At 39.1% G+C, this 26,406-nt stretch overlaps 1 protein-coding gene across 5 annotated transcripts in view; it reads right to left on the reverse strand.

Moving 5' to 3' along the window:
* MUSK (muscle associated receptor tyrosine kinase) overlaps positions 1-26,406 on the reverse strand; it is a 64,270-nt gene that overhangs the window by 19,194 nt on the left and 18,670 nt on the right. For 3 of the 5 annotated variants that reach the window (XM_070430089.1, XM_070430087.1, XM_070430086.1), the window contains exons 6-7: positions 15,469-15,593; positions 6,884-7,043 (exon numbers count right to left, since the gene is read on the reverse strand). In XM_070430089.1, the coding sequence (XP_070286190.1) occupies positions 6,884-7,043; positions 15,469-15,593 (285 nt within the window). Of the gene's footprint in view, positions 1-6,883; positions 7,044-15,468; positions 15,594-19,278; positions 19,309-26,406 lie in introns of all 5 variants that reach the window. The other 2 variants (XM_070430088.1, XM_070430085.1) reach the window with 1 other exon arrangement.

A 26,406-nucleotide genomic window follows, 5' to 3' on the forward strand; every position in this document is an offset into this window, starting at 1 on the left:
TCAGTAAAAGTTTGGCTCTCTTCTAAAACATACAGCGACTCTAATATAAGCAAGCTGCCTGATTATAAAGAGTGCTTAGCTCTTATGCCTAACTGCAGAACAGCTGGTAGCAATCATTGTGGCTACTGGCTGTTACTCCTTCTTCCTTTCCCCCTTTATTAAAGACAAAAACAAAATACCTTTAATCAGTATGAAATCAGATAGCCAGGTGGGTACTGAAAATATTAGGGAAAACACTTTGTAAAGTATGATTGTCTAATCACTCTGCTGTATACCTGAAACTAGTACAAAATAATATTGAATGCAAACTGTAATTGAAAAGTAAAATTTAAGAAAAAAACAGAAAACTTATAAAGCCACCATGAAATGCCGGAATAATATTCCATGGTGTATATTCACCACGTCTTCTTTTTCCATTTGTTTGTTGATGGACACTTAGGCTGTTTTCATATCTTGGCTGTTGTGAATAATGCTGCAAAGAACATGAGAGTGCAAGTATCTCTTCAATATCCTGTTTTGATTGTCTTTTGTTTCCCTAGATATAAATACAGAAGTGGGATTGCTGCGTTATATAGCAGTTTATTTTTAATTTCTTGAGGAATCTATACTATTTTTCATAGTGGTGAATCAATTTGCATTCCTACCAACAGTGCTCAAGAAGTCCTTTTTTTCCTCACATCCTTGCCAACACTTCTTAATGCTTGTCTTTTTGATGATAGCATTCTAATGGGTATGAGGTGATATTTCATTGTCTCTTTCGAAAATATGTCTATTCAGATCCTCTATCCATTTTTTAAATCATGTTGTTTGTGATTTTACCTTTTTAAAGTTGAATGAGGGGTTTTTTAAACATATTTTGGATATTAATTACTTACCAGATACATGATTTGCAAGTATTTTCTCCCATTCCATATATCGCCTTTTTATTTTGTTGATGGTTTCTTTGCTGTGCAAAAGCTTGTTATTTTAAAATAGCGCGACTTATTTATTTTGCTTTTGTTGCTTGTGCTTTTGGTGTCATATTTTAAAAAATTGTGGAAGAAAACAATGTCAATGAGGTTGCCCACTTATATTGGCTTTTTCGTTCTGATCCTAGAGGAAAAGCTTTCAATCTTTTATTGTTGAGTATAATGTTGGTTGTGGGTTTGTCATATATGGCCCATATTGTGTTGAGGTATGATCCTTCTATACCCAATTTGTTGAGAATTTTTATCATAAGAACATATTGTATTTTGTTGAATGCATTTTCTGCATCTATTGAGATAATCATATAATTTTTATCTCTCATTCTTTTAATGTGGTATATCACATTTATTGATTTGCATCACTGGGATAAATCTCACTTGATCATGGTGTATGCTCCTTTTAATGTGCTATTCAGTTTACTGATGTTTTGTATAGAAACTTTGCATCTGTATTTATCGGGGGTAGTGGTGTGAAGTTTTCTTTTCTTGTAGTGTCCTTATCTGGCTTTGATATCAGAGTAATGCTGGCCTAGTAAAATGAGATTGGATCTCTGCCACAGGGCCCAGGTTTCTGATGACAAAGAGAAGGCATCTTGCCAACTATCCTGTGATTTGAACCTTTTGGAGTTGTGACTGGAGGGGAAATGCAACTTCCTGGTTCATAGGGAGAGGTTCCAAAAGTTTTTCTGACTCCTTTTGATGACTAACAACAAATGTAAATGAGTCAGAAAGGAGTATATCATATTTCTTAAACAATGCATAAGGATTTGGGCAAGCACATGGAAGAGTTTGGGGAAAATGAATGCTGATCTTTTTTTCTTTTCTTTTCTTGTCTTGTCCTTAAACAGTATAAGTATCATTAAACTTAATCCTAAGCACTAGACCAGATTTTTCCATTTCCAGTTTTCCCCGCCAGGATGAGTAAATAAACACATGGAGCAAAAACTTCTAAGTGAGATACAAAGAATATGACAAAGGGGCTGTTGACTACAGAACACTAAGGGAGGATGGGGTTGAAAAAATAAGAGAAAGAAGAGTCTGAGGTAAGGAAGCATTGCCAGAATGTCAAAGGGAGGCACCATATCTGACTCCACGCTCTGGTCCTCTGGCCAGCCCCACCAGAGGCCAAAAGGAGAGAGTGACCTGAAGCAGAAATAGAGAAAGCAGGTGCCACAGCCAAGCTCTGGAAGATCTGGGGAGCATAAGACCATGCTTCTTTGAAATGATTCTGAATTAGAGTGACTCAACGGATTCCTTTCACCACAGTGGCCTCACTTCTGTAGAACATTGGTCCAGGGAGCACCGCAGAGTTAGAAGGTAATTTCCTCGGTGATGGCAGAGGGACCTTCATGAAACATCTAGCAGATTTAATTAAAAGAAAAAGTCAAAGTGATGAAGAGAAAATGGCAGATGTCTCATGGTGTTCAGAGGTCTTATTCCATTGTACCATTCAGACACCCTCACTGGATCTTCCTGGGGAAATGTTCGGCAAAGTAGAGGAGCTTAAAATCTCCTCATAGTCAGTGAGATTCACAGGGAAAACAGATCAGAGGCTGAACAAAGGGCCTTATATATTTTTATGAGTTAGCAAATGGAGGGAGTTCCTCTTTCCTTGTCTTGGTAACTTTTTTCTCCCATGTGCAGAAGGATTAAAATTTATTGATTCAAGTACAGTACCTAACACTTGCTCAACATGCATTTTCAGGCTCATTGACTGAAGTCAAGTCATTGCTGGTTCCATTGCCCCAACTGAGGTCACTGCTCCTCACTGGCATTCAACTTTGCTGCTGCAGCATATTTCAAGCCCTCTCTGCTGCTATGTGCCAATCCATGAGTTGCTCCCACCATTCCTTTACCCACACATATTCTAGTGCTATTTTTCCTAGGCTGCTGTTGCTCGTTGCCCCCATCCTCACTCTAGTCTAGTCTCAACATTGACCACTCTTCCCTGAACCCTGGGACATTGCCTTTCTATGCTGCCTGTCCACACCTTAGGGCTCTTTCTACCGTCAGAAAATACGATTTTCTTTTTTAGTGTGGGGGGATGTAGGGGTAGGAAGAGGGAGATTACAGCTTCCTCTGCTGGTATATTCTATTTATTAATGGAATTGAATCAGGTTCTCATTTGGGCTGGGATAGGGATGAAGGGGAAATGTTGCTGTAGATGATATGATGACAACCATGTTCTTTCATCATCAAGAAATCATGTCCACGTGATAAATCTGCCTTTTCTGGGCAAATATACCCATTTTATTAGGTTCTTCTTATTGGCCATGCCACTACCTTCTGTGTACTTATTATGGTTAAGCTCTGAAGGTTGCTACACTAAAGGGGGAGTTTGTGACAAGTCCCTCCAGCTTGGTATATTGTGAAAAGGAGGGAAATAAGGAAATTTAGAATTCAGATACACATTTTATAGATTTCTTTTTTCTGGACCAATATCCTAGAAGAGATGTATATTGATAAATTAAGGAAAAAGCCAAAAGCATAGGGAATTTTTCCTCCGTTTTATTTGGCAAGCTAGAAACAGAATATTTTATAAAGGTCTCTTACCCTGACATGGGATGGTCACATTAGTGTAAAAATGGTAACATGACATGGTTGGGTAGAGAGCAGGGCTAAGTTGGTAGGTCTGAATCCCTCTTGGATTTTGTGTTACTTGCAAATGATTCAGAAGTTGCATCAGGCCCCATGAGGGATAAGAAGGGCTGGGTTGGAATTCAACAGGCCTTCCATAGTAGTGAGAGACAGGATGACCTACTTGCAGAGCCTCTAGAGAGGGGCTTGAAGGATTTGACTGAGATGCAGAGGGCTGTGCTGCTACAGGAGGAACCTCAAAGGGGCTGAGCCAGCTGGGGAGGTCCTCTGGATTCTAACCAAGCCCAGAAATGAGATCATAAGTGCTCTGGCTGTAGACTTCCCTGGAGACCAGGGGGCGCCCAGAGGATACCACTGCATAAATTTAAGTCTCCTTCTCCCATGCCATCTAGGGAAGGGATGGAAAGAGGAAAGGCAGGAAGAATCCTGGCAGGGAATCGACCTTTGAATGACTTAATTTCCTGAACTGAGACTCTCTTAAGATTAACAATATTATTTCTTCTTTTCTGCCCAGAGGAGGTGTAAATTTAACTAGATTAGATCAGTTCATTTTTTCTCTCTCTCACTCTACACACACACACACACACACACACACACACACAGAGAGAGAGAGATTTTTTTAACATTGGATCTTGATCAAATATAAAACATAACATAATGAAACTAAAATAATCTCAAGTAATTAAAAGGCATCAAAATTTTAATTATTTAATCTCCTGAACCTTCTCACGTTCTTATGTTTTGTTTTTATCTATCATTATTTGTCTAAATACCTTCCTCAAAATCTCAGACACATCTTAACTCATTCCTCTACCACATTGTCGTATTCAAACACTTTATCTAATCTAATAATAGACAAACATGGTAATTGACCCTACCTTCGCTACGCCTCCCATTGGCTAATCAGCGCGATATGCAAATTAATGGCCAACAAAGATGGCGGATAATTTGCATACTGTAGGCACAGCGGACAGCGTCATCCCGCCTGCCCCGCCGCCATCCAGGCCTGCTACCTGCGACCGGGGACGGCGGGCGTCCCATGTGCGACCCAACCTGTGGCTGGCGGGCGGGACCATGGCGATCCCCGCCACCCACCCCGCCCTCATCCGGCCCTCCCTCGGGGGACCCAGGGCTGGCGGGCTGGAAGGCGGCTCTGACCGGAACGAAGGCCTGGGTCCCAGGTGCCGGAGGAAAACCGGTGCCGGCAGCCAGTGGGAGGGAAGGTGTATTGCACGAATCTTTTCGTGCAACAGGCCTCTAGTATTCGAATAAATCCCATCATTTCTATTCTGCTTGGTCCCATGCATCTCTTCTCTTCTCTCTGTACCAATGGCTACTGTTGTTGTTCAGACATTTATGAGTTTTCTAGACTCCTAGAATAGCCTCCTTACTTCTTGCCATGCCTGCCAAAGTTCTGACAACCAACATTTATTTTTTTAAAATATTTTTATTGATTTCAGAGAGGAAGGGTGAGAGAAAGAGAAACATCAATGATGAGAGAGAATCATTGATCGGCTGCCTCCTGCATGCCCCCTACTGGGGATCAAGCCTGCAGTCGGGCATGTGCCTTTGTCCATAATTGAACCCTGGACCTTTCAGTCCGCAGGCTGACACTCTTCCACTGAGCCAAACCATCTAGGGCTCAACATTTATTAATTTGATAAAGGATATATATGACCATAACACTTTTCCCCTCTAAAATAATTAAATGACTTCCATTGATTGAAGGCTACATTCAACCTACTTAGGCTCTTCATAACCCAGCTGGAGCCCACATTTCAAACTTTTTTTCCACTCTTCCCATCACTCCCAGTTCCCATCATGCTCTAGACTTGCTGTTTTCTGAATACACTTCCACTTTTTCACCTCATACTCATTACTCCTGCTCCATTCCTTTAAGCACAGCCTTTCTTTTTCTGCTGTACACTGTTTATGCATCTGCCATAGAACATAGTCTCTGCCATCATATATATATGGCTGATTGACTTCCTTTCTAGATTTAAAGTCCCTGAAAGTCAGGGACTTCCTTGTTAATTATCCCATTTGTTAATTAAGTTTATATCCTTTACCTAACACAACGGCCTGAATCAGTGTATGTAATAAATGCATGTAAAAGTACTTTATAAACAACAAAGTGCTGTGTAACCAGTAATCATTTTATTATTTGTTGAATTGAATTTACTTTTAGGATTCTCACCCATTTTCTCTGGGAGAAATGTTTTCCCTTCAGTGGAAATTTTAGAATAACTGATATGATGTCTCAAGACAACATAGGCACATATATTCCTGGAGAAGACCTTAGTTTTAGAATCTTCTCTTACTTTCATGGGCATGCCTCAGAGGTCCAGCTTTGATGAATGCTCCCTATATATTTTTCCATGGTCTCTGTTCACCTGATATTAAACATTACAAACATTACTAGAAATTTCCCCATCAGGACAGATGAAAGAAGTGGCACTGTAGTAAGAAATGCCAGGCTCTGGAAACCTGGCACTGTTTCTACCAATGCTTGAATTACATGTACACAAGCATCTTTCTGCTGACGCTTGTGTAGTGAACATACTATGAATATAACATGCTGGGCATTTCCTGATACAGGGATTATTTTCATCTCTAGGGATTCCACAGATGTTCTCAGAAGCCTTTGGGACATTTAAATTTTAAAAATAAACGTTCAAAACCCAACACAAGTATCCAAGAACTCTAGGTATCAGCCCTTTTCCTTGAAACACCTGTAAGTCCTGCTATCACTTGCATGAAACAGGAAAGGGAAAGACCACAAGATAGGTCACATACTCCTAAGCAAAAATGCCCTCAAGAAATAGCCATGAAGAAATTGTCACAACCATGGTATAGACTTGCCAACTTACTCTTTGAGAGCCTTGGAAAGTTTGATAAACCCAAAAGAAAGAAAGAGGAGAAAGGGAAAAGGAGAGAGAAGGGAAAGGAGAGAAAAGACGGAAAAGGAAAGATAAAAAGAATGAAAGGAAAAAAGAAAAGGAGGAAAGAAGGGAAGAAGGGAGGAAGAAAGGGACAAAAAGAGGAAAAGAAGAAGGAAGGAAGGATGAAGAAACGAAGGAAGGAAGCTTTTGAAAGCTGTTACCCATCACTTGAGTAGGTATCTGAGGATAAAGTTCTTGAGGCAATACATCAGCAAAATTAACAATTATGGAGTGTTCACATGGAGGATAAAAATAAGCCAAAAGTGACTGGAGTAAAATATATTAAAAAAAAAGATTTTTCCCAGTATGAAATATTTGTGGAATGGAGCCAACTCTTCTCCCCGCCCCGGAGCAAGCAATTGCGAAAACCCACCTTACCTCCTATACTGACAGTGGCTGCAGCCTTTGAAGTAGTGAATTTCTCTCCATGCTTATTAGTAGCTATGCATGTGTAGAGTCCAGGCTTGGTGATAAACAGCTGCAGTCTTGAGTCAATCACTCGGTCTTTCACACTTTCTTGAATGGACCCAGAAGAAACCTGATGGAGTAAGGAGAAAAAAACCACATAGAATTAGGTAAAAGATTTCCTAACTTCCTGTATCAGTAGACATAAAAGAAAATGGATTAGGATTATGATCAAATGGCATGTAGTAGATTGCAAAAATACAGCCTTTTCTGTCTGTATGTCCATGACCTTGTAATGTGACTTTGTGGCTTTTCCCTCAAAAGGAAGCATCTTTGAGTATAGATTGGCCTTGTGACATGATTTAAAAAGACACAGAGATTTATAAAGTTCTTGCACATTGTGGCTTGCTATCTTGTTGCTCTTGGAACCTGTGACCTTCTGTGAACAAGCCAGAGCTAGCCTGCTAGAGGATGAGGTACATATGGCCCAGTTATTCCCACTGTTCCAGCTTGGAGCCAACAATAACCCCCTAATATATGATAAAGCCATTCTAGATCAAGATCAAGCAGTCCTGATCCAAATGAACAAAACTACCTAGTTGACTCACAGACTCCTGAGCATTAACGAATGGTTATTGTTTTAAGCCACTGAGCTTTGGGTGGTTGTGATACAGCAATAGATAACTAATGTAATGAAGGAAAGATATATGGCATGGATTCCCCAAGATACACTATCTATCTTTTGAAGATAAGAGATAATTAAGAATGAGAGGTTGAATACTTTTGGTCTTATTTTCATAACTCCTGTTCAGTTCCCCACATATATACTCTGGATAGCTGGATGGTTACCTAGAAGAATGTTTGTGCAGCTGATTCTGTTTCTGAGGCATGACATACATCATGCCATACTACTTAAATCATAAAATCAAATGTCTTGGAAGAGGCAGGCTATCAATGCAGTATTAGCACATAATTGACAGGTTAATATACATAAATGCTTATTTATTAGTCATCATCATTCCAACTCTGTGGTTGTCACTGCCCAGTGCTTTCAATTATGTTGCAGAGTTAGAATTTGTACCCTAGTTTGACCCCAAATCCTGTGCTTTTCCTCACTCTTACAGTGCCTTCCCTAGTCCTCCAAGTGAGAACAAATGACTCATTAGAAAACAAGAACAGTAACAGCAATGATCTCCACAGATCAACCAACCATGAACAAAACGAATATCTGAGTTGAATGTCATTGTTAAGGTCGTGGCATTTTTTAAAAAATGGTGATTTACCCCTTTTTTTCAGCTCTATGCCATCTTTATAATAATTATTTTTTAAATTATCACTGCTTATGTGAGGGGGAATGCCAGTTTGAGGGAAATTTGAATGGAATGACAACTAAGGCTTTGGTTTGCCTTGACATTATCTTGGAGGGTGGAGATGGGTTCCATGGACTTCTCTGCCCCGTAGAAGGGAATGAGGCTGGGAATGAGAAATTTGGAGCCAGTTATTTTACTGTTTTGCCTGAGGAAGGATTGTAGACTAAGGCAAGGAGGGATGGAAGCCCTGGGTTGAAACCAGCTTTCTTCCTTTTGCAGCTGGGTGCCTGGCTGGCCCTGGAACCAAGCACTCTCTATAGCAGTGGTTCTCAACCTTCCTAATGCCGCGACCCTTTAATACAGTTCCTCATGTTGTGGTGACCCCCAATTTCATCGTTACAAATTGAACATAATTAAAGCATAGTGATTAATCACAAAAACAACATGTAATTATATATGTGTTTTCCGATGGTCTTAGGCGACCCCTGTGAAAGGGTCATTTGACCCCCAAAGGGGTCGCGATCCACAGGTTGAGAACCGCTGCTCTATAGCAATCAGGCAGTGAAGTTTGCCTTGTTAATTTCTTTGTCTTTTTATTCTCCGCTTGCATTACTAGAGTCCATCCTTATGATAAAAACTATTTATGTGAGCATCAATTTACCTTAACTGGGGAAACTTCCCAGGCCAGATCAAGTATTGTGGCATTTTCCCCAGATAAGCAGACTGGACTCTATGAGAAATTAACAAGGTAGAGAGAAAAATATCTTTAAGAGACATATACTCAGTTGGGAATTCAAATAAAATTCATTGTTGTATTTATCAGAAGTGTAACTTCTTATGAATTTGAGTGTCCTATGAATTTCAAAAGGACTGAACAACTTGAAATACATTTTTGGTCTCTCCCTAAATTTTTGTTTTGTTTTTAATTATAAAAGTGGTGGTGGTGGTGGGGGGGGGGTAGACTCCCTATATTTTAATACAAAGCAACAATGAGAAAAAAGCTGAAGATCTCTATGCTCAATCACCATGGGGTATGCTACAAGGATGTCTTGTCTGTAAATATAATCCCTTTATAGTTTGTAGAAGTGAAATCTGTGGAAAGGTACCTTCCTCTGCAAAACTAGTCTTTTCTTTCAAGAAGTACAATGCCTTGAAAACAACTCTGAAATGAATAACCCCCCCGTACCCCCCGTGCTGCCTAAATTCCAACTATTTTCATGTTCACACCTAAGAAAGTCATTTCTAACATCTCCTCAAGGTCACTGAAAACATTCTTGGTAGGGAAAATAAGTGATTTTTAAACTGCCTGACCTCTCCTCTGGATTTCATCCAGGTATTGAAATAGTTCAACGAATAAACGGAGTTACGAGGTTCCTTGCTTGATCATGATGTAGCTCCTAAATGCTTTTCCTCCTGTTTGCAGAGGCCCGGCTGATCCAGTTTGTGACTCATGCACAGCGGGCCTTGTTAGTCATAGTTTGAATTTGTTTTTCTTTCTTCATGGATCATCCTGACCAACAGTTTAGTATTTTTGATGACATAAAAATATAAACAACCCTCTGCCCTCCATTTTGATCTTTCTGCCCTTCAGGTTTAAAAGATCAAAGGGATGAGTGCAGATTTTTACTGTGAGTGTTGACCAAGATTTGCCTGGGCAAAACCAAGCCCTTCATTGAGGTGACTGTATCTGGTGTTTACAGTAAATACGTGATTTTCTCCAAGTCACCCAGGCATGCCAACCTGAAGGAGCTGGATAAATAGCTCTCTGCTCAGTGTGTGGTGTTTGCTTTCTGAGATAGTGACCTCAAAAGAAGGCAAACAGGAAGCTTTATTAATAAGGCATAGTGGTTCACACCTGAGAAACCTTTTAGAACAGGGGTGGGGAACCTTTTTTCTGCCAAGGTCCATTTGGATATTTACAACATCATTTTGGGGCCATACAAAATTATCAACTTAAAAATTAGCCTGCTCTATTTGTTCAAACATTTCATTAACTTGCCCCTAATGCCTTAGCAAGGCCAAACGAAATGATTTCGCAGGCCTTGTATGGCCCACAGGCTGGATGTTCCCCACTGGTTTTGGAAGGTGGCAAGGTGGTTAGAAGACCTGTGGGATATTTTAAATATGTCATTAATATGTTAATAATGTTGTTTTGAGATAATCCATGCACAGTGCTGGATAATCTCCTAACTTCATCATGCTTTGAATTTAGCATAGGAAGACCTTTGTAAGGTATTCTGGCCTCACTGGCCTTGTCTTGCAAATAGTTCCAGCTAGCTGGGATTAACTCACTGAGCTGTTCATTGTGATCCAGGGGATACAGGTTCAGGGACTTGTAATAATCCCTATCTATTTATTACAGAAAAAGGAATAATAGTCTGAGAAAATGTCCATATTGTTTCTGATCAGCAAAGCCATAAACATTGGCCTCTTTCAATCTGGCTGCTAAAATATTCCACAAAAAATTGATATATATAGTTATTTTTATTTAAACAGCTAATAGGATAAGATGACTTCAAAGCTCATGTACACTGAACCTAACATTCTGCCTCTTAAAAATATGTGTAATATATAGGTGAGCCTCTCTTTAAGAAAATTTACAAACACAATTCGATGCAGATGATTTGGCTATTTGTTTGATAACCTTCTAATAAATTAAAATGGTTCAACTTTTAAAATATTTTAGGAACTATATTTATTGAACAAAGCAAGACAGCATGCAATTTTTCTACATTTTTTATTGAATGCCAAAATAATAGATATTACTATAGGTATAACTTGAAATAAGTCTCGTTATCACAATACAAGGATATTTTCTTTTAGAAAAGCTCTCCTCCACATCAAACTACTATTTGTATGTTGTAAAACAAGAGGAATATTACAGCTTACTCTTCAGTTCATCTAAGACTACAAATTTTCATGAAAAATAAGTGCCGTATCCACAGGAAGGAAGCAAAATAATTCATGAACACTTTGGGGCATGTTGCTGCCTTTTTCTTGTTCTTTGGCTCTAACTGTTCGGAGTGTTAGTTTATTGGTGTGTTCACTGAGGGGGAGTAAAGGAACATCCACATCTTTTAGAGGACCCGTTGTACTTAGTAGCGTGTAGTAGTGTGTTAGCGAAGTTAGTTCACTGACTTGTAGTTAGGAAAGAGCCACAGTTCAAACTCTGTTTTCTTTATCCCGTGCCTAATAGCTCCCGGGTCTGCATTCATCTTCATTCAGTCCACCCAAAATGATAACAGGGCTGTGAGCTCTTTCCTGTTCTCCTTAACAGAATTTCTGGTTTGCTACTTGTACCACATTTAATGCCTGAAATTGTCTCCGTTTTCTGTGATTTGCATCAGCACAGGCAGTCATCTCGATTTCCATTTGGATTTGGAGCGTATCACCAAGAACAAAGCTTGGCTGTAAGAGCAACACTTCTCTCTGATTCTGAGAACTACAGATGTACTTTGCTTTCTTCCTGGGAGAGAGTCACTGTTAAGTTTGTTTTATTTCTGTTTTAGAATCTGGGGCAATGGGTCTATTTTGTCTTCTGCTTTTTCTGAGTCACATCTTAAAGGGTTAAGTTGGGGTCTCAATAAGACCAAAACTAACTCAAACCACCCAACTTTTTTATTACTCTGAACTCCAACAGATAGAATCATACATTGCCCAGTTCTAAACTAATAGAGCCTTTTGAAAACACTGGATTATTTTAAAAGCATATAGCTTTTCTTTATTACCGTTTCCAGGGAGTTAGACAAATTAGTCAAGTCATGTTGTCAGCCCCCCAGTTTTCTCCCACCATATCTTTAGTGACTTGAGATGCTTAAGACAACTATAACAGCTTCCATGGAAAAGCCACAAAACATATTGCCAAATAAGATTCAAATTTTAAATGATGCAAGATTTAATTGGAAAGCTAAAGAACAGGACTATTAGTTACTTTATTATAATTTAGCACAATTAGAGACTGTTAGCTCTGATGTCATATTGGAGATCACCTTCTCCAGACACTTGACATCTCTGTCATTGTAGACATGGGCAATGGACCTCCCTAAAATTTCATTAACTGGAGAGGAGCATTTACAACTTAGGTCTTCTAACTCCCCACCTTGTTCTTATTCCAGCAGACTTCAAGTTACAAGCTTGTAAAATGACATCCATTTATTAATTTATTGTGAAGAGGTAGATGTTTGGTAGACAATTAGATAAGATGAACCAATTTTAATAACAAATTATGAGAAAGGTGGGTTTTTTCAAGTATCAGAAAAGAACAAATAGCCCTTTAGCAAAAACAATAGTGAAAATAAAAATAGTAAATGAATTATAAGCTTTAGAGGGTGCTATAGGCACGATGACATTCTTCATTAGATGGGGAGGCCTTAGAATGGGGTGTCTTCTTCCTGATTTACAACATCCACCCAAATTTCATTCACTGACAGACTGTTTTCCACACACATCTCTCCCCTTCCCCTCCTCCTCCTCCTCTTCCTCTTCTTCTTCTTCTTCTTTTCATACCTAGTGGCCTACTTCTTCTCTTTCCTCTCCTTTGTTTCTCTCTCCCCCGCCCCATTTGGAACATTCCTTTGGCTTTAAAATGCTATCATTAGTATATTGTAATATGATAATATATGGATGCTGTGACCCAGATACCAAAAAGTTGGACTGAAACTATGCCTCAAAACATGAACATGAAAATAGCTGAGAACCCTTTAGATGATGAAAGGGTGAGGGCTAGGCCCTGCATCTTGCCCCAGGGTAAGGGCTAGGCCCTCCATCTTGCCCCAGGGTAAGGGCTACGCCCTCCATCTTGCCCCAGGGTAAGGGCTACGCCCTCCATCTTGCCCCAGGGTAAGTGCTCCATCTTACCTTGGCCATGTGCTTGGCAAGGAGCTTCCTGGAAGTCTAAGCCTCTGCTAGCCACACCCAGGAACAAGACACCAACTTGCGCCTGGCCAATCGGCAAGGCCACAGCCCTTTCTCCTCCCCTTACTCCAACCCCCTATAAAACCCGTCTCCATACAGAGTTCGCTCTCTCTGCTTCCTGTTGCTGCGTCGGCAAGGTGGGGGAGCCGAGCTAGCTCGAATACAGACTCTTAATGCTTTTTCATCGGGCTGGCTGGCTCCCTGATGTGGTTTCTTGGGGATCCTGAAATCTGGGCATAACAGATGAGTGATCAAGGTTTGAGTTGTTAAGCTATATTGAGAGCCATCCTCACTTCATCTTCTTGAGTCATGAAAGAGGGTCCTCAATGGGACCACCTAGAGAGTTGATATACAGTGGGGCCTTGACTTACGAGTGTCCCGACTAACGAGTTTTTCGAGATATGAGTTGTCTCTCGGCCAATTTTTTGCTTTGAGTTGCAAGCTAAAATTCAGGTTACAAGCCAGCTTCAGATACCCCACCTCTAGTTGGCGCAGCAAATGTCACAGTGAATGCCACAACTTATCTTGTCTGATAAGCATCACGTGTCTCACTCGTTCACTTTATGACATACGATTAATTTGAGTTACGAGCTCCGTCACGGAACGAATTAAACTCATAAGTCAAGGCCCCACTGTATGTCCCCTGCTGTGTAGTAAAGGGTTAATCAGTGGGCTTGATATGCTCAAACACTGCACCATAGAAAGAAAAAACTGGCCTTTGACTGGCTCCTGAGAGATAACCTTATCCCTTGGAATATCTTGTCTGATAAGCATGTTTTTGTGTACCTGAGACCTGAGGCCAAGCCAGATAGTTCATGTTAACAATGTAAATTGTTCACCAAGGACCTTAGGTCATGCTCTATCAGTTCGACCTTTGGAGGGGCTAGAGATAGTTAAAATCAGTCCTGTGAGCCCTCCACGCCTCCGTAACTAAGCCTCAGTAAAAACTCTGGACACCAAGGTTTGAGTGAGCTTCCCTAGTATGATAATTTGTACATGTTGTCATACATCATTGCTGGGACCATTAAGCACTCTCCATGAAGCTCCACTGGGAGAGGACAACTTATTAATTTACTGATTTTAGCCTGATTCCTTTCATTATAATAAACTAGAACCATAAGTATAACAGCTTATCTGGGTTCTGTCTTTTTGTGAATCATCAAACTTGAAGGTGATCTTGGGGACCCTGACACACCTGCAGTTTCTTGACACAGCAGACAGGTGTCTAATTCCCATCTGTAAAATCTAAGAGGCATAGCCTGGCTACCTACCAGCTTCAATGGAGGGAGCAAAGAGGTAGTAGCTCTGTTCAATGGTCTGGACCCACAAGTTTGTACATGCAAAGGTTTGTAGAAGATCTGAGTTAGAGTTATTTTCAATTCTTCAGAGAGACTCCCCATCAATTAACAAATTGGGGGATAAGAAGGAGATAGTGATCCTGAGGAAAATGCATCACTGGCGTCATCTTGAATATTCCCTGATTTCTGAAGAGTCAGTTTTAAACACTTGTCCGGCACAGAGTTGTAAAGCAAACTTAAAAGTTAAATTAGACAATTTCCACTCTAAGGACTGCTCCTCTCTTCTTCCTACCCCAAATGTGTTCAAGTCACAAATAGCAGTTAGGAAATGGGAGAAGAATGAATGAGTAGATTCTAGCAGTGAACTGATTCTAAGTGATGAATTTTTAAAAATATATTTTTATTGATTTCAGAGAGGAAGGGAGAGGGAGTAATAGATTGAAACATCAAAGATGCAAGGGAATCATTGATCAACTGCTTCCTGCATCCCCCCTCCTGGGGATGGAGCCCACAACCCGGGCATGTGCCCTGACCAGGAATCGAACTGCAACCTCCAGGTCTCTAGGCTGATGCTCAACCATCTGAGCCACACCAGCCAGGCTTAAATGATGAGTTGTGTGAAAATTATATTACTTGTGTGGGAAGGAATTGATAATACTTCCCTTTTACACAAAGGCATAAATAAAGAATTTGATTATCTACTATGCCCCATGATACAAGGAAAGAAGTAAATCCATGGTGTTCAATTTCTATGGCAGTGACTTCTAGCATGAAAATATTGGAAGGCTTTGAAAAGAGAGGTGCAGGTGAGATCAATGACAGAGATCAGGGTAACTACAAATACAGGGACGGATAAAAGTAGCTCCACACTTTTATGTATAGAAAATAATATAATTAATAATAATAATACAAGAATAAACCATGTTTCAGGTACTCAACTGGAAACCTACTTTTGCCAACCCCTATATGTGGCATATACTGAAATTCACCACCAGTGAGACTTCCCCAGACAAGTCCCCACACAGATGGCACTCACAGCATTTCCGTTCTCAATCCAGGTGATGGTGGGGACAGGGATGCCTGTTGCCGTACAACGCAGGGTTACAAAGGAGCCAAAGGTGACATTGTGGGATTCAGGAGCCCGCAGGATTCTGGCAAAAACTGTTAGGAAAACAGGAAGTGGTGAGTGCCTCTTTCATAAGAAGTGGTCAAGCTGGAGTGGTCTTTACAGAATGCAGGAGGCAGCCAGTCAATGCTTCTTTCTCATCATTGGTGCTTCTGCCCCTCTCTCCCTCTCCCTTCCTATCTCTGAAATCAATAAAACACATTAAAAAAAGAGGGAGTGAAGGTGGCACCTCCATTGAAGTTTCAAAACAAGGCTCAAAGGTGAAATGGTAAATAAAAGGTTGTAATTATGCTGCATGGGTCCAAAGAAGTATCAGTCAGGACTATATGACAGAGGCTGTCCCCCTTGGACATTCTAAGTTTCTCAAGAACACAAGCCAACCAGGAGGCAGGGTGTATTTCCTCCAGAGTGACTAACATGATACCTCATCTAAGCACCTAATAGGAGATTTCTCCCAATTTAGCTCAAGTTGTGAGCCCTTGACAACTACCATAGGCTGGCTGGCATCCTAGCAAGGGTGAACCCAGGTAATCTTGTTTTTTCTAATGTTTTCTGGCAACAATAATGGAGACCTAGACTATATAACATACTTGAGTCCACATTCATCAGTTGGCTGAAGTAACTCTTGTAGGTGTTGGGGCTATCCTTATGTGTCATACATTTTTTGAGTGTGAGACTACTGAAATCATTTTGTGGGTCCCATTGCCTCTGAGAATCTGAAAAAAGAAGGCTCTTTGAATAGCTTGTAGTGGGATTACTTCAATCCCATAGGTGCTGCGAAAGTGTGACAGCAGCAGCAAATACCACTGACTGTCCCCTTGAACCTGAATCAGAGCCTTTGGGCTAAAAATGAGAAGGATAAGAAATTAGGGCAGGATGAAATGTAGATTACTTTCTATTTAATTTATAAAGGCAAGAGTTTTCACTTGAGGACTTTAAATTCTTCTTGGAAATTTAGTAATAAGGGAGTGTTTATTTTGTTGTAATTTACAGCTCCTTTTTTCTCTTTGGATTGGTATTACATTACTTGGAATATCATTGGGGTTCATTGCAAAACCTCTGATGTTCCATATTACACAACACAGCTAAGCATAGTGTGAGATTGTAATAAAATAGTCAATTATCATTCTGGAGTTCAATGTGGCCTTAGAGTTAACTTAATTAATATACTGCTCTGTCTCATATCAGAACCTTCTGGGAGGTCTAGTGGGACACAAGAAGATCACAAAGGATCACTACTGGCATTGCATGCGGCTTCATGAATATGAGACTGTGCTGACAACCAGCACAAATGTCTCCTTATCATAATGCTCTCTGGATCATTTGCCTTACCTTGTTTATGTTTTTTCATAGCATTTATCATCATACCTTAACTATTGATTTGTTTGTTTTTTGGCTGTCTCTTTCCCTGGAATGTAGGCATCACAAAGGGCAGAGCGTGCTTTGTTCATTTATACAGGCTGATTGATAGACATATGATTGATAGATAGATAGATAGATGATCCAGAATCCTGCATGGTATATGGTAGGCACTCATAAATATTTGTTAAATGAATGAATGACTGAATGAATGAGTTACTCCTCAGATTGGTGAGACTGGGGAAAGGGATTGTGCATTCTATGAGTATCTCAGCCCTCTCTGGGCCATCATTCTCCCAGCTACCCTGCAAACAAGAAGGTATGGGGTTAACGTGCAGCAGGTAAGTTCCCCAGGTCAGGGGTTCTCCATCCTACAACTTAGGGTGGAGGGTGGGAGAGTGGAGCAGAGCTGAGGAAGATGAAGAAACAGAAGTTATGTTAGTCTAATTCTTGGGTGAAGGAATAGAAAGCTTTATTTTTCAATCCAGTTTTATCAGCAATAACACCGATATTTTTATTACCCATCTGTCCTAAGCACAAAAGGTGAAAGTTGGGTAAAAGGAATTGCACCACATTTATCAAACACTGAAAAGAGGAAAGCCAGTTGCAATTAAAAATAAATGCCAGCCTAACCTCCTTGGATAATATTACACCTGTAATAATAAACGTAGACATAGTTCAATAATAAACTCCCATTATTTTAGTGGTAGCCACAAATTGAAATTACATTTGAGGTCATTTATTTTCAAAGTAATGTGATATGTTTCATATCAAGTAAAATATTCATTGACTATTCCTACTTGTATTTTATTTGCATGAAAGACAATATAAAAATGTTTTGTTACATATAGAAGCTGCTTAATAGAAGGGGTATGACAATACTTAGTAATTTGGAACATGTCTACAACTGTTTTGATATGGATTTTTAAAGAAAGAAAATGATTCAGTCTTCTTTCAATAGAGCTGTCCATCATTCTTCAATTCACTGTGAGCTCTTGCCCACTTCCTTTCCTATTGTTCATCGGCAATATGGGAAATAGACATGGGCAATATTTATCCCTGCATTTTCTCTCATGATATGTAGTCATGAGTTTGGGCCTTTAATTTCTCTTGGCTAAGTTTACGGTGCTGACTGCAGGTTGAGAATCTCATATTCAAAATTGGGCTTAAGTAGCCAGTGATTAAAGTCCTTTATAATAGAACTGTATCATTTTCCTCTCGCTCTCTCTGTCTGTCTCTCCATTTTTCAAAGCACTTTCAAATACATGAGTTTTATTATTGATTATCACTGTTACAACCTGAACTTGTAATCAGGAGATTCAGCCATTATTCACTTTGAAACTGCACTGTGGTGCGGTGGAAAGCCCAATGGGCAGGGGATCCAAATGAAGTCTGAAATTAATGAGCGGTTTGGCTTGAGATGAATTACCTCACTTTTTCTGGTAAGGGAATAAGACCACTGGAATGTGGTCCCATATAAATGCTGTTTGAGCAATTATTTCAGAGGACACAATGAGCTCTCATGGATTTTATTTCCTCTTGTTCTTTAATATTTTCTAGTTTCCCTTATAGAAGTTTTTAAGGTTACTTGATTTAAATTAAAAGTGGCTGATAGGAGTAAATTGCAAGCAAACACAAATAAAACTAAACTAAAAAAAATTACACAGGTGCAGGTGAAATGATTTTATCTAAATTTAGGTGTAAGCATTCTGATGTTTAGAAATAGGGACACAGCTCAAATACCATATTTGAGTTACTATGATACGGAGGTGCCGTTTCAAATAATACCAGCCTAATGTTGGTCATAGGAAAACTTGTTCTAGGATAGGTTGTTTTTTTTTTCCTAAACAAACTTGATTTTCAGCTATTTTGCACTATATAAAATTGAAAATTAATTTGTTTAATTGGTTTGGAGCAATTGCATAATACTTGTCTTCTTATGATAATAACAATAAAAACTCCAGCGGGCACCTTGACGCTTCTACATTTCTTCAAAAATTTTAACACCTTCCCCCTCCCCAGTCAAAAGGTTACTTTTCATTCCAGCCTGTGTGAGACTGATAGTCTCCTGCTGATTTATCTCATTTCACTCTGTCTGCATTTTCAGAGTTTGGAATACCAAGTTTAAAATTTCTGTTAACTCCATCTTTTCTTAATAAAATAGTCACTTAAGTACATTATATAATAGATTAGCCCATCTAATAACACTCTGTTAAATGCTGACTTAATATTTCTCATACACCATTGGTTATTTCCTTCCAAAATAAGGCACTTAGAGTTGTTTATGAGGTCAGCAGAAATAAACAATTGAATGGAAACATACATTTTAAAAGAAGCAGTACAGAAATAAAAAAAAAATACCTTTATTATCTTGCTCAGGTTCAGTTTCTTCTATTAATAGAAATAAGACAAAACAAACAAAAACAACACATCATGAAAAGGGAATATCAGTTGTGCAACAAGAGCAATTAGAATCTGCTTGTTTCTTATTTCAATAAAAAACAAATGCAATCCAGGGAAAGGCTGACCTTTTCAGAGCTAACTACTACATGATGTAAAATTTCAAATGATTGCTGTTAGCCAGGCAGCACTACACAGGAAGTAAACCACAGCATACCAACAACATAGCTCACTCATGCATTTTTATTTATGTTGACAATTACCTTCTCTTTCAAGGTAACAGACTCCCTACTCTGCTCTTACAAAATGCTTTTCTTCCTGTGAGCGTGGCTTCTCCTCTTACAAGGCCCTGCTGTGAAGTCAGTGATGTTGAAGCCGGGATCTCAGCTATCATTTCTATGGCAATAGACTCATGTTGTGGTAAACAGAGGATTAGGGGTTTCTGCAAAACAGAGCCTGTCACCAGCAGAGATTCCCTCTGTTTCAGCTCTCAGAGGCTGCAGAGAGCACAGAGGATGAATTCACTGTCTGCTAGGAAACTGCGGGTGAAGCAAGCTACAAAGAAAATGTAAAAAATGTCTAACTTGGGTGTAAAGAATTGAGAATTTATTACATTAAAAAATTATAGAAAAGAGACAATGAATTGTTCTAAAAGGTTTAATACATAACCATTTCAGATACAGATTCCGCACGAAACTCTATTTTTTCTTTCTGGGAAGGTTTATTCATGTCAATTTAGATCTTTCTTCAAATTAATGATAAGCTAACTGCAACATATGTTTATAATTATGAAATAGCAATGCTATTGTTAACTACTTTTGATGCTGCAAATACATTGCATAGTTCTTCACAGTTTATGGATATTTGTTCACATTATATATTATCTCACTTAACCCTGACCATATCCTTCTGATCGTACATAATGGATGTTACTCAGCCCATTTTTCAGACGAGGAATCTGAGACAGATTTGCGGCAGGTGCCGAGCCAAAATTTGTTAGCATTGTATGTAGCATCATAGTGAGAAGGCCTCATTTCTACACTTAACACCCAATCCTCTTAAATGTAAGTGAACTCATAATGTCCCATTTATAGTCTTCTCTGTCTGCACTTTTCCTGCCTCCACCAACCAAATCAGTGGCATGTTCTTATTTATTTTTTTAGTAGCAAGGGCAAAGACTACTTTACAATTTCTGTGAGCAAAAAAACTTCTATAATAAACCTGACATGCTCAGGGGGGTTCACATGGCAGCCCTGACAAGCTCAGTGACCAGGAGTAACCAGGTAGGATGGTCTGATCAGAAATTCCCAACTGGGCAGGCCATGGTGGGGAGTCACGTCCCAGGCCTGTAGCTTCCTTAGCTAAGGTCAGTCTTCACCGTAAGTGAGCCTGTCCACTGTTCTTAAGCATCTAGGATAACATACCTTTGCAATGTCAGAGTAATTCTCTTTTTCTAAGCCTCTTAAAGCACCACTGCAGGCACTGAATACAAGACCACCAGAGCACGAGACCACAGAATTCCTCATTGTTTTCTTGTTCCCTCTATACCAAATCTATGTGCTGTAGAAAGAGAAATCCATTGCTCAGGCCCTGTTATTAAAACATGGATGCTAATCAATACTGTATTATTTGAATCAGTTCATAAAAGGCTACATTTGTCTCATCTAACATCCTCTTTTAAACATTGGAGATTCCTGTTAGAAGACAAGCATCACAAAGAACAAAAAGGGTCATTTGAATTGGTGGTTGAAAAGTGATCACATTGAGGCTCTGTGGTACATGGTTTCTGAACTGAATCTTGTTTTGTTTTCCGATTAAAAGAAAATCTGATATACATAACAATAAACCTAAGTCAATACCTGGTCTTTTTTTCCTGACTTCTTGGATGCTAAAGCAAACAAAGCCGATCTTGGTGTGCCCTGCTGTTTACATTTCTGTTCCCTTTGAAGCAGAGCTATGCTTGGGGAGGTTTATTCACGTGGCTCCATCTCTGAAGGAGTCCTGGTGCAAGACCCTTAGAAAACATACACAGCACCCGCACAGACAGAGACTCTCTTCTCAAAGGAAGGCTTGCCTGTCCCTGTGACATCACGATCCTCTAAAGTGGCTTGGGTTGGAAACATCTCTGTGGCCTTTGACATAATAACATTTTCCGAGCTTGTAAATACGGTGATGAATAATGACTACAGGCACCAAGTGTTTACCAGCTAATTCAGAGACGAGCCACATGAAGTTAACTTGTGTTTTTTTGTGGGTTTTTTTTTTACTTCAGTCTCAGACGTAGATAGGCCAACTATTAAGAGTATTTTTGTTAAAATAATTCTGAAAATATATTAGTGGTTTAACCATAAGCCGATAAAAAGTTGGACTTCAGTTCCGATTCACTATTTTTATTTTTTTAAAAAGAATCATTTTTTTTTTCTGGTTTTAATGGGAGAAGCTAACTTGTGTAATTACCAGGACAGAAACCTTTCTTATTGTACCCTTTTGAAAGGTTTTTATTTAGAAATAACTTTAGATTTACAGAAGAGTAGCAAAGATACTATAGAGAGTTTCTAGGTATCCTTCATTCAACTCCCTCAAATATTAACATCTTATATAATCATGGTACATTTATCAAAGTCATAGTTTATTTTCTGCCCTGGCTGGTGTTTCTCAGTGGTTAGAGCAGCTTCCTGCACACCTATGGGTCTTGGGTTCGAATCCCATACATATACCTGGGTTGCAGGTTCTATCCCTGACCCTGGCTGGGGTGTTTGTGGGAGGCAACCAATCGATGTGTCTCTCTTACATCAATGTTGTTTTTGGTTTTTTTTCCTCTCTCTCTCTCTCTCTCTTCCCCTCCTTCCTTCCCTTTCACTCTTTCTAAAAACCAATGGACAAAGTGTCCTCAGGTGAGGATTGACAAACAAAAAAATCATAGTTTATTTTATTTTATTTTTTTGATTTTTTACAGAGAGGAAGGGAGAGGGATAGAGAGTTAGAAACATCGATGAGAGAGAAACATCGATCAGTTGCCTCCCGCATACCCCCCACTGGGGATGTGCCTGCAACGAAGGTACATGCCCCTGACTGGAATCGAACCCGGGACCCTTCAGTCCCCAGGCTGACGCTCTATCCACTGAGCCAAACCGGCCAGGGCCATAGTTTATTTTCAAATAACATTTTGTTCTTGCTCTCATGAAATGGAAGATACTTGAGCTGTGACAGCAGTCAAAGAAGCTAACATTTATTAAAAACCAAAATTTATTTTATATATATATATATATATATATATATATATATATATATATATATATATATATATATAATTATTATTACTATTACTATAGCTAACCAGAAATTTCAGCTGGGGGAAGAAGCAGGAGCCATAACCTTAATCTTAAGTGACACCATAGCATCCTGGTTATCAAAGTGTCTTGAATTGGGAACATTTCTGCGACCTTTGAGATGGGATTCTAGATGCCTAAACTGAAGGCTCCCATGCTGACGAGATAGTAGTTATATACCCATTTAAAAACTATATCTAAAAGAGGATACCATCTATAATAATAAAAGGATAATATGCTAATTAGACCCGACATCTTCTGGACCTGACGAAACCGGGGCCAGAGGGAAGCCAGTGTGGATCCCAGGTGCCTGCGAGCAGCTGGAGGAGGGAAGCAGCCTGGGTCCCAGGTGCTAGAGGGAAGCCAGTGCAGGCAGGCAGGGGAAGGAAGGGTTACTCTTGCACAAATTTTCGTACATCGGGCCTCTAGTAGAGTATAATCTCAGTGTCAGTCTGTGAGTCAAATTGCAACTCACTCTGGTTTTTATAACACCACTAATAGATCCTCTCCCAAACTCTGTAGTCCTTTTACTCCCTGGTTATGAGTCAGTGTTAGCCTGTGCTTGCATGATAAACCTGCATTTTCCCTCCTCATTGTGATAGGATCTGTACCGTGAGCTGGTTGCGATTCATCAATCAAAGCCCTGTTGCACCTCACATCTCTGAAGCTTCCCCTGACCTCTCACTATCTCCCTTGTTCTGTGTGTGTATCCTATACAAACTTATATCATTGCAAATATATTAAACTTTAATTATTGTAATTACTTTCTTGCATGTCTATCTTCCTTACTAAATAACCCATTATTTATCTCTATATCCTTAGGAATTAACTCATTACATGGAATATAGTAGGTACTCAACAAATGAATAAATTTGAAGCTATCCTAACATTTATCTTACTAATTATGGATATCTAATTTTCTCCTTAAATTTTTAAGCTCCAACTGAATAAAGACATTCCAAGTAGAAATCCTTAAATTAGTGTTTCTCAAAATGTGGTTCATAGGCTACATGCATAAGGATATTAGGACATTGTTAAAAGGATTTAACATAGACCTATCAGATCCGAAGCTCTGGGGAATGCATCCTGGAGCTATGCCTTCTAAGAAGATCTGCACTGATGTTTCAGAACTACTACCTTGAAGGGAAAAGTTCCATTAATCCATCAACTTTGTTAATTCCACCTCTTTCCATAGAAGTTTTGAAGTGAGTATATCAAAAAGAAATTAACACATGAGCATCAGGGAAAAGGAGACTTCTGGTTGGTTTACTGTAACATACTATGACTAAGCTTCAAATTGGATTCTGAGATACATGCCAGCTAAGGCAAAAAATGATGCAAAAGAAAATAAACAGTTCTCATTACAGGAAGTAAAGTAAAATGCCAGTTTCTCAAAGAGACCATTTCCCCACTCCCCCCTGCCCCAAGGCACTAAATTTTTAAAAGCAAATTCTCACTAGAGATTTACTTCAGAGCAATGAGTGATGGAATGATCAATATTTTCAAGATTTTTGCCAAATAGCTATTTATGTGGTGAGTAACATGATGTAATTCAGGATGTGCACTAAGGTCACCTTCACTTTTTTGTTATACTATTTGTTTGTTGGACAAGTTAGTTCTAAACAGCCCCTTTGCAGTTTTCCAGCAAAAGGCACATCTTCACACAGCTTCTTAGATCACTTGTCACAGTGGGGCCAAGGCAAAGTTATAATCTCTAACAAGTACCGAGTATGCAGGTACAAAGCATTGCTGCTTGAGGGTAGATTTATGTTCTTTGGAAGCAAGAGATGCAGTCGGTAATGTTGACATTCTATTTATGAAATTTGAGAAGCCTAACCAGCAAAATTCTCTGGGTAGAAGTCCTCCAGCTCTTAAACAATGTACACAACAGACGACAATACTGACAACAGCCAATGTGTATCAAAGAGCTACCAGGTAGGCACTGGATAGTTTAAGAACTCTATGCTCTAAGTGATATGCCTCCGTTTTACAAATGAGGAAATAGACTTGCAGAGGTTAAGTAAATTATCCAACTCGCATAACTAGTAAGTGGCAGAAACAGGATTAACACCCAGGTTTATCCGATGCAAAAGCATGCGAACGCTCCAGAATACTGATCTACACAGCATAAACAGAGAGAAAGGAAAGATGGGGATGGGTTAATGGAAGATATCTTGGCATTGGAATCAGGATATCCAAGCCCCTTGTAACTTGAGCAAAGTAATGATATTTCTGGTCTTTAGTCTCCTATCTGCAAAGTAAAGGATTGAGTTATGTGACGTCTAGGGCCCATTCCAGATTTGAAGTCTGCTATTCTTCTGACAGGACCAAGGTTAATAAAAACCAACTCTACTTTATGTTTTTTAGTACATTTTTATTGATTTCAGAGAGGAAGAGAGAGGGAGAGAGAGAAAAACATCAATGATGAAAGAGAATCATTGATTGGCTGCCTCCTCCACATTCCCCACTGGGGATGGAGCTCGCAACCCAGTTATGTGACCTGACTGGGAATCAAACCATGACCTCCTGGCTCATAGGTCAGTGCTCAACCACTGAGCCCCTCCAGCTGGGCTTAACTCTACTTTAAATGAAATTTTTATCTTTGCCATTGAACTTTATAATACTTCTGTCTCAAAGATAAAGATGACACACAGACTAAAGAACTGTAATTGTCTTCACAAGTGTTTAAATATTCCTTTTGTTGCACAGAAGTTATATTAGCCATAGAACTAACATTGAGAATAACTCTTATTTGAATCGTAATTCTCTGCCAAGAATTCTTATGAGAGCTTTAAATATATTATATAAGTTTATCCTTCCATAACTTTGAGTTAGAGTATTATTAACCTCATTTTTACATGTGGGGAAACTGAGGCACAGAGACTGAGTAAACTACCTGAAGTTACACAGGTTGTAAGTAGTGGAGCCAGGATTTGAACTTAAACAGTTTACTCTAGACTCTGGAACCCAGGTAATGTTCTCAAAAGTTTAGAGTCCATGTTATCCAGTACATTATACTTCCTCCAAAAATTATGCCTTATATATTCAGGAAAAAGTGTATTCATGGAAATGAATATACTAATTAAAATTTGAAAGTCATTTCTGAAGTAAATAACTGAATGCAATATTACTCAGATTCCATTTTGCCATAGAGTTCTAATAGCTTTCTGGGATATCTTTGCATGATTGAAATAGTTACATTTTGAAATGAAGCCTGGCGAAGGCCTTGCCTTCTTTGTCTTGCACACTTCCTGCAAAATCACTCCATGAATCTTTGTTGGATGAGTTAATGCATAAAAAGACAAAGAACACTTTCTCTTTGGTGAATGTTTACACTTGTGCATCTTATTTTAATACCTAAAAAGTGGAAATAAAAAGCTTGCCTAATTAGAATATGCATATTTCAGATAGTTTCTCATTTCAAATAATATAATGCGAACATTATATTAAACATTTCAATTATATTAAACAATTTAAGACAAATTTTTGAAACACATTTTTCTTTAAACCTGCATTAAAGAGGGCCTAACTTGTCCTTAATTTGAACTATTGTCTTTTCACTCCTAAAATAATGATATAACTTTTTTTTCCTTAGAGGCCTTTACTAACAACTCTTCAACCAAAGGACCACTTTACCACTGTTTCTTAAAAGCACCAGAGAACTACTTAGATGAGAATGCAACATAATACCTCCTAAAATCAGAATGCATGGGTCAAACTCTTCTTTTAGAGCATGCACCCTATTAATCATGCAGATTTA

Source organism: Myotis yumanensis, unplaced genomic scaffold (genome assembly GCF_028538775.1).
Source record: "Myotis yumanensis isolate MYYU_CA2020_CCGP unplaced genomic scaffold, mMyoYum1.0.hap1 SCAF_12, whole genome shotgun sequence".
Taxonomy (NCBI): domain Eukaryota; kingdom Metazoa; phylum Chordata; class Mammalia; order Chiroptera; family Vespertilionidae; genus Myotis; species Myotis yumanensis.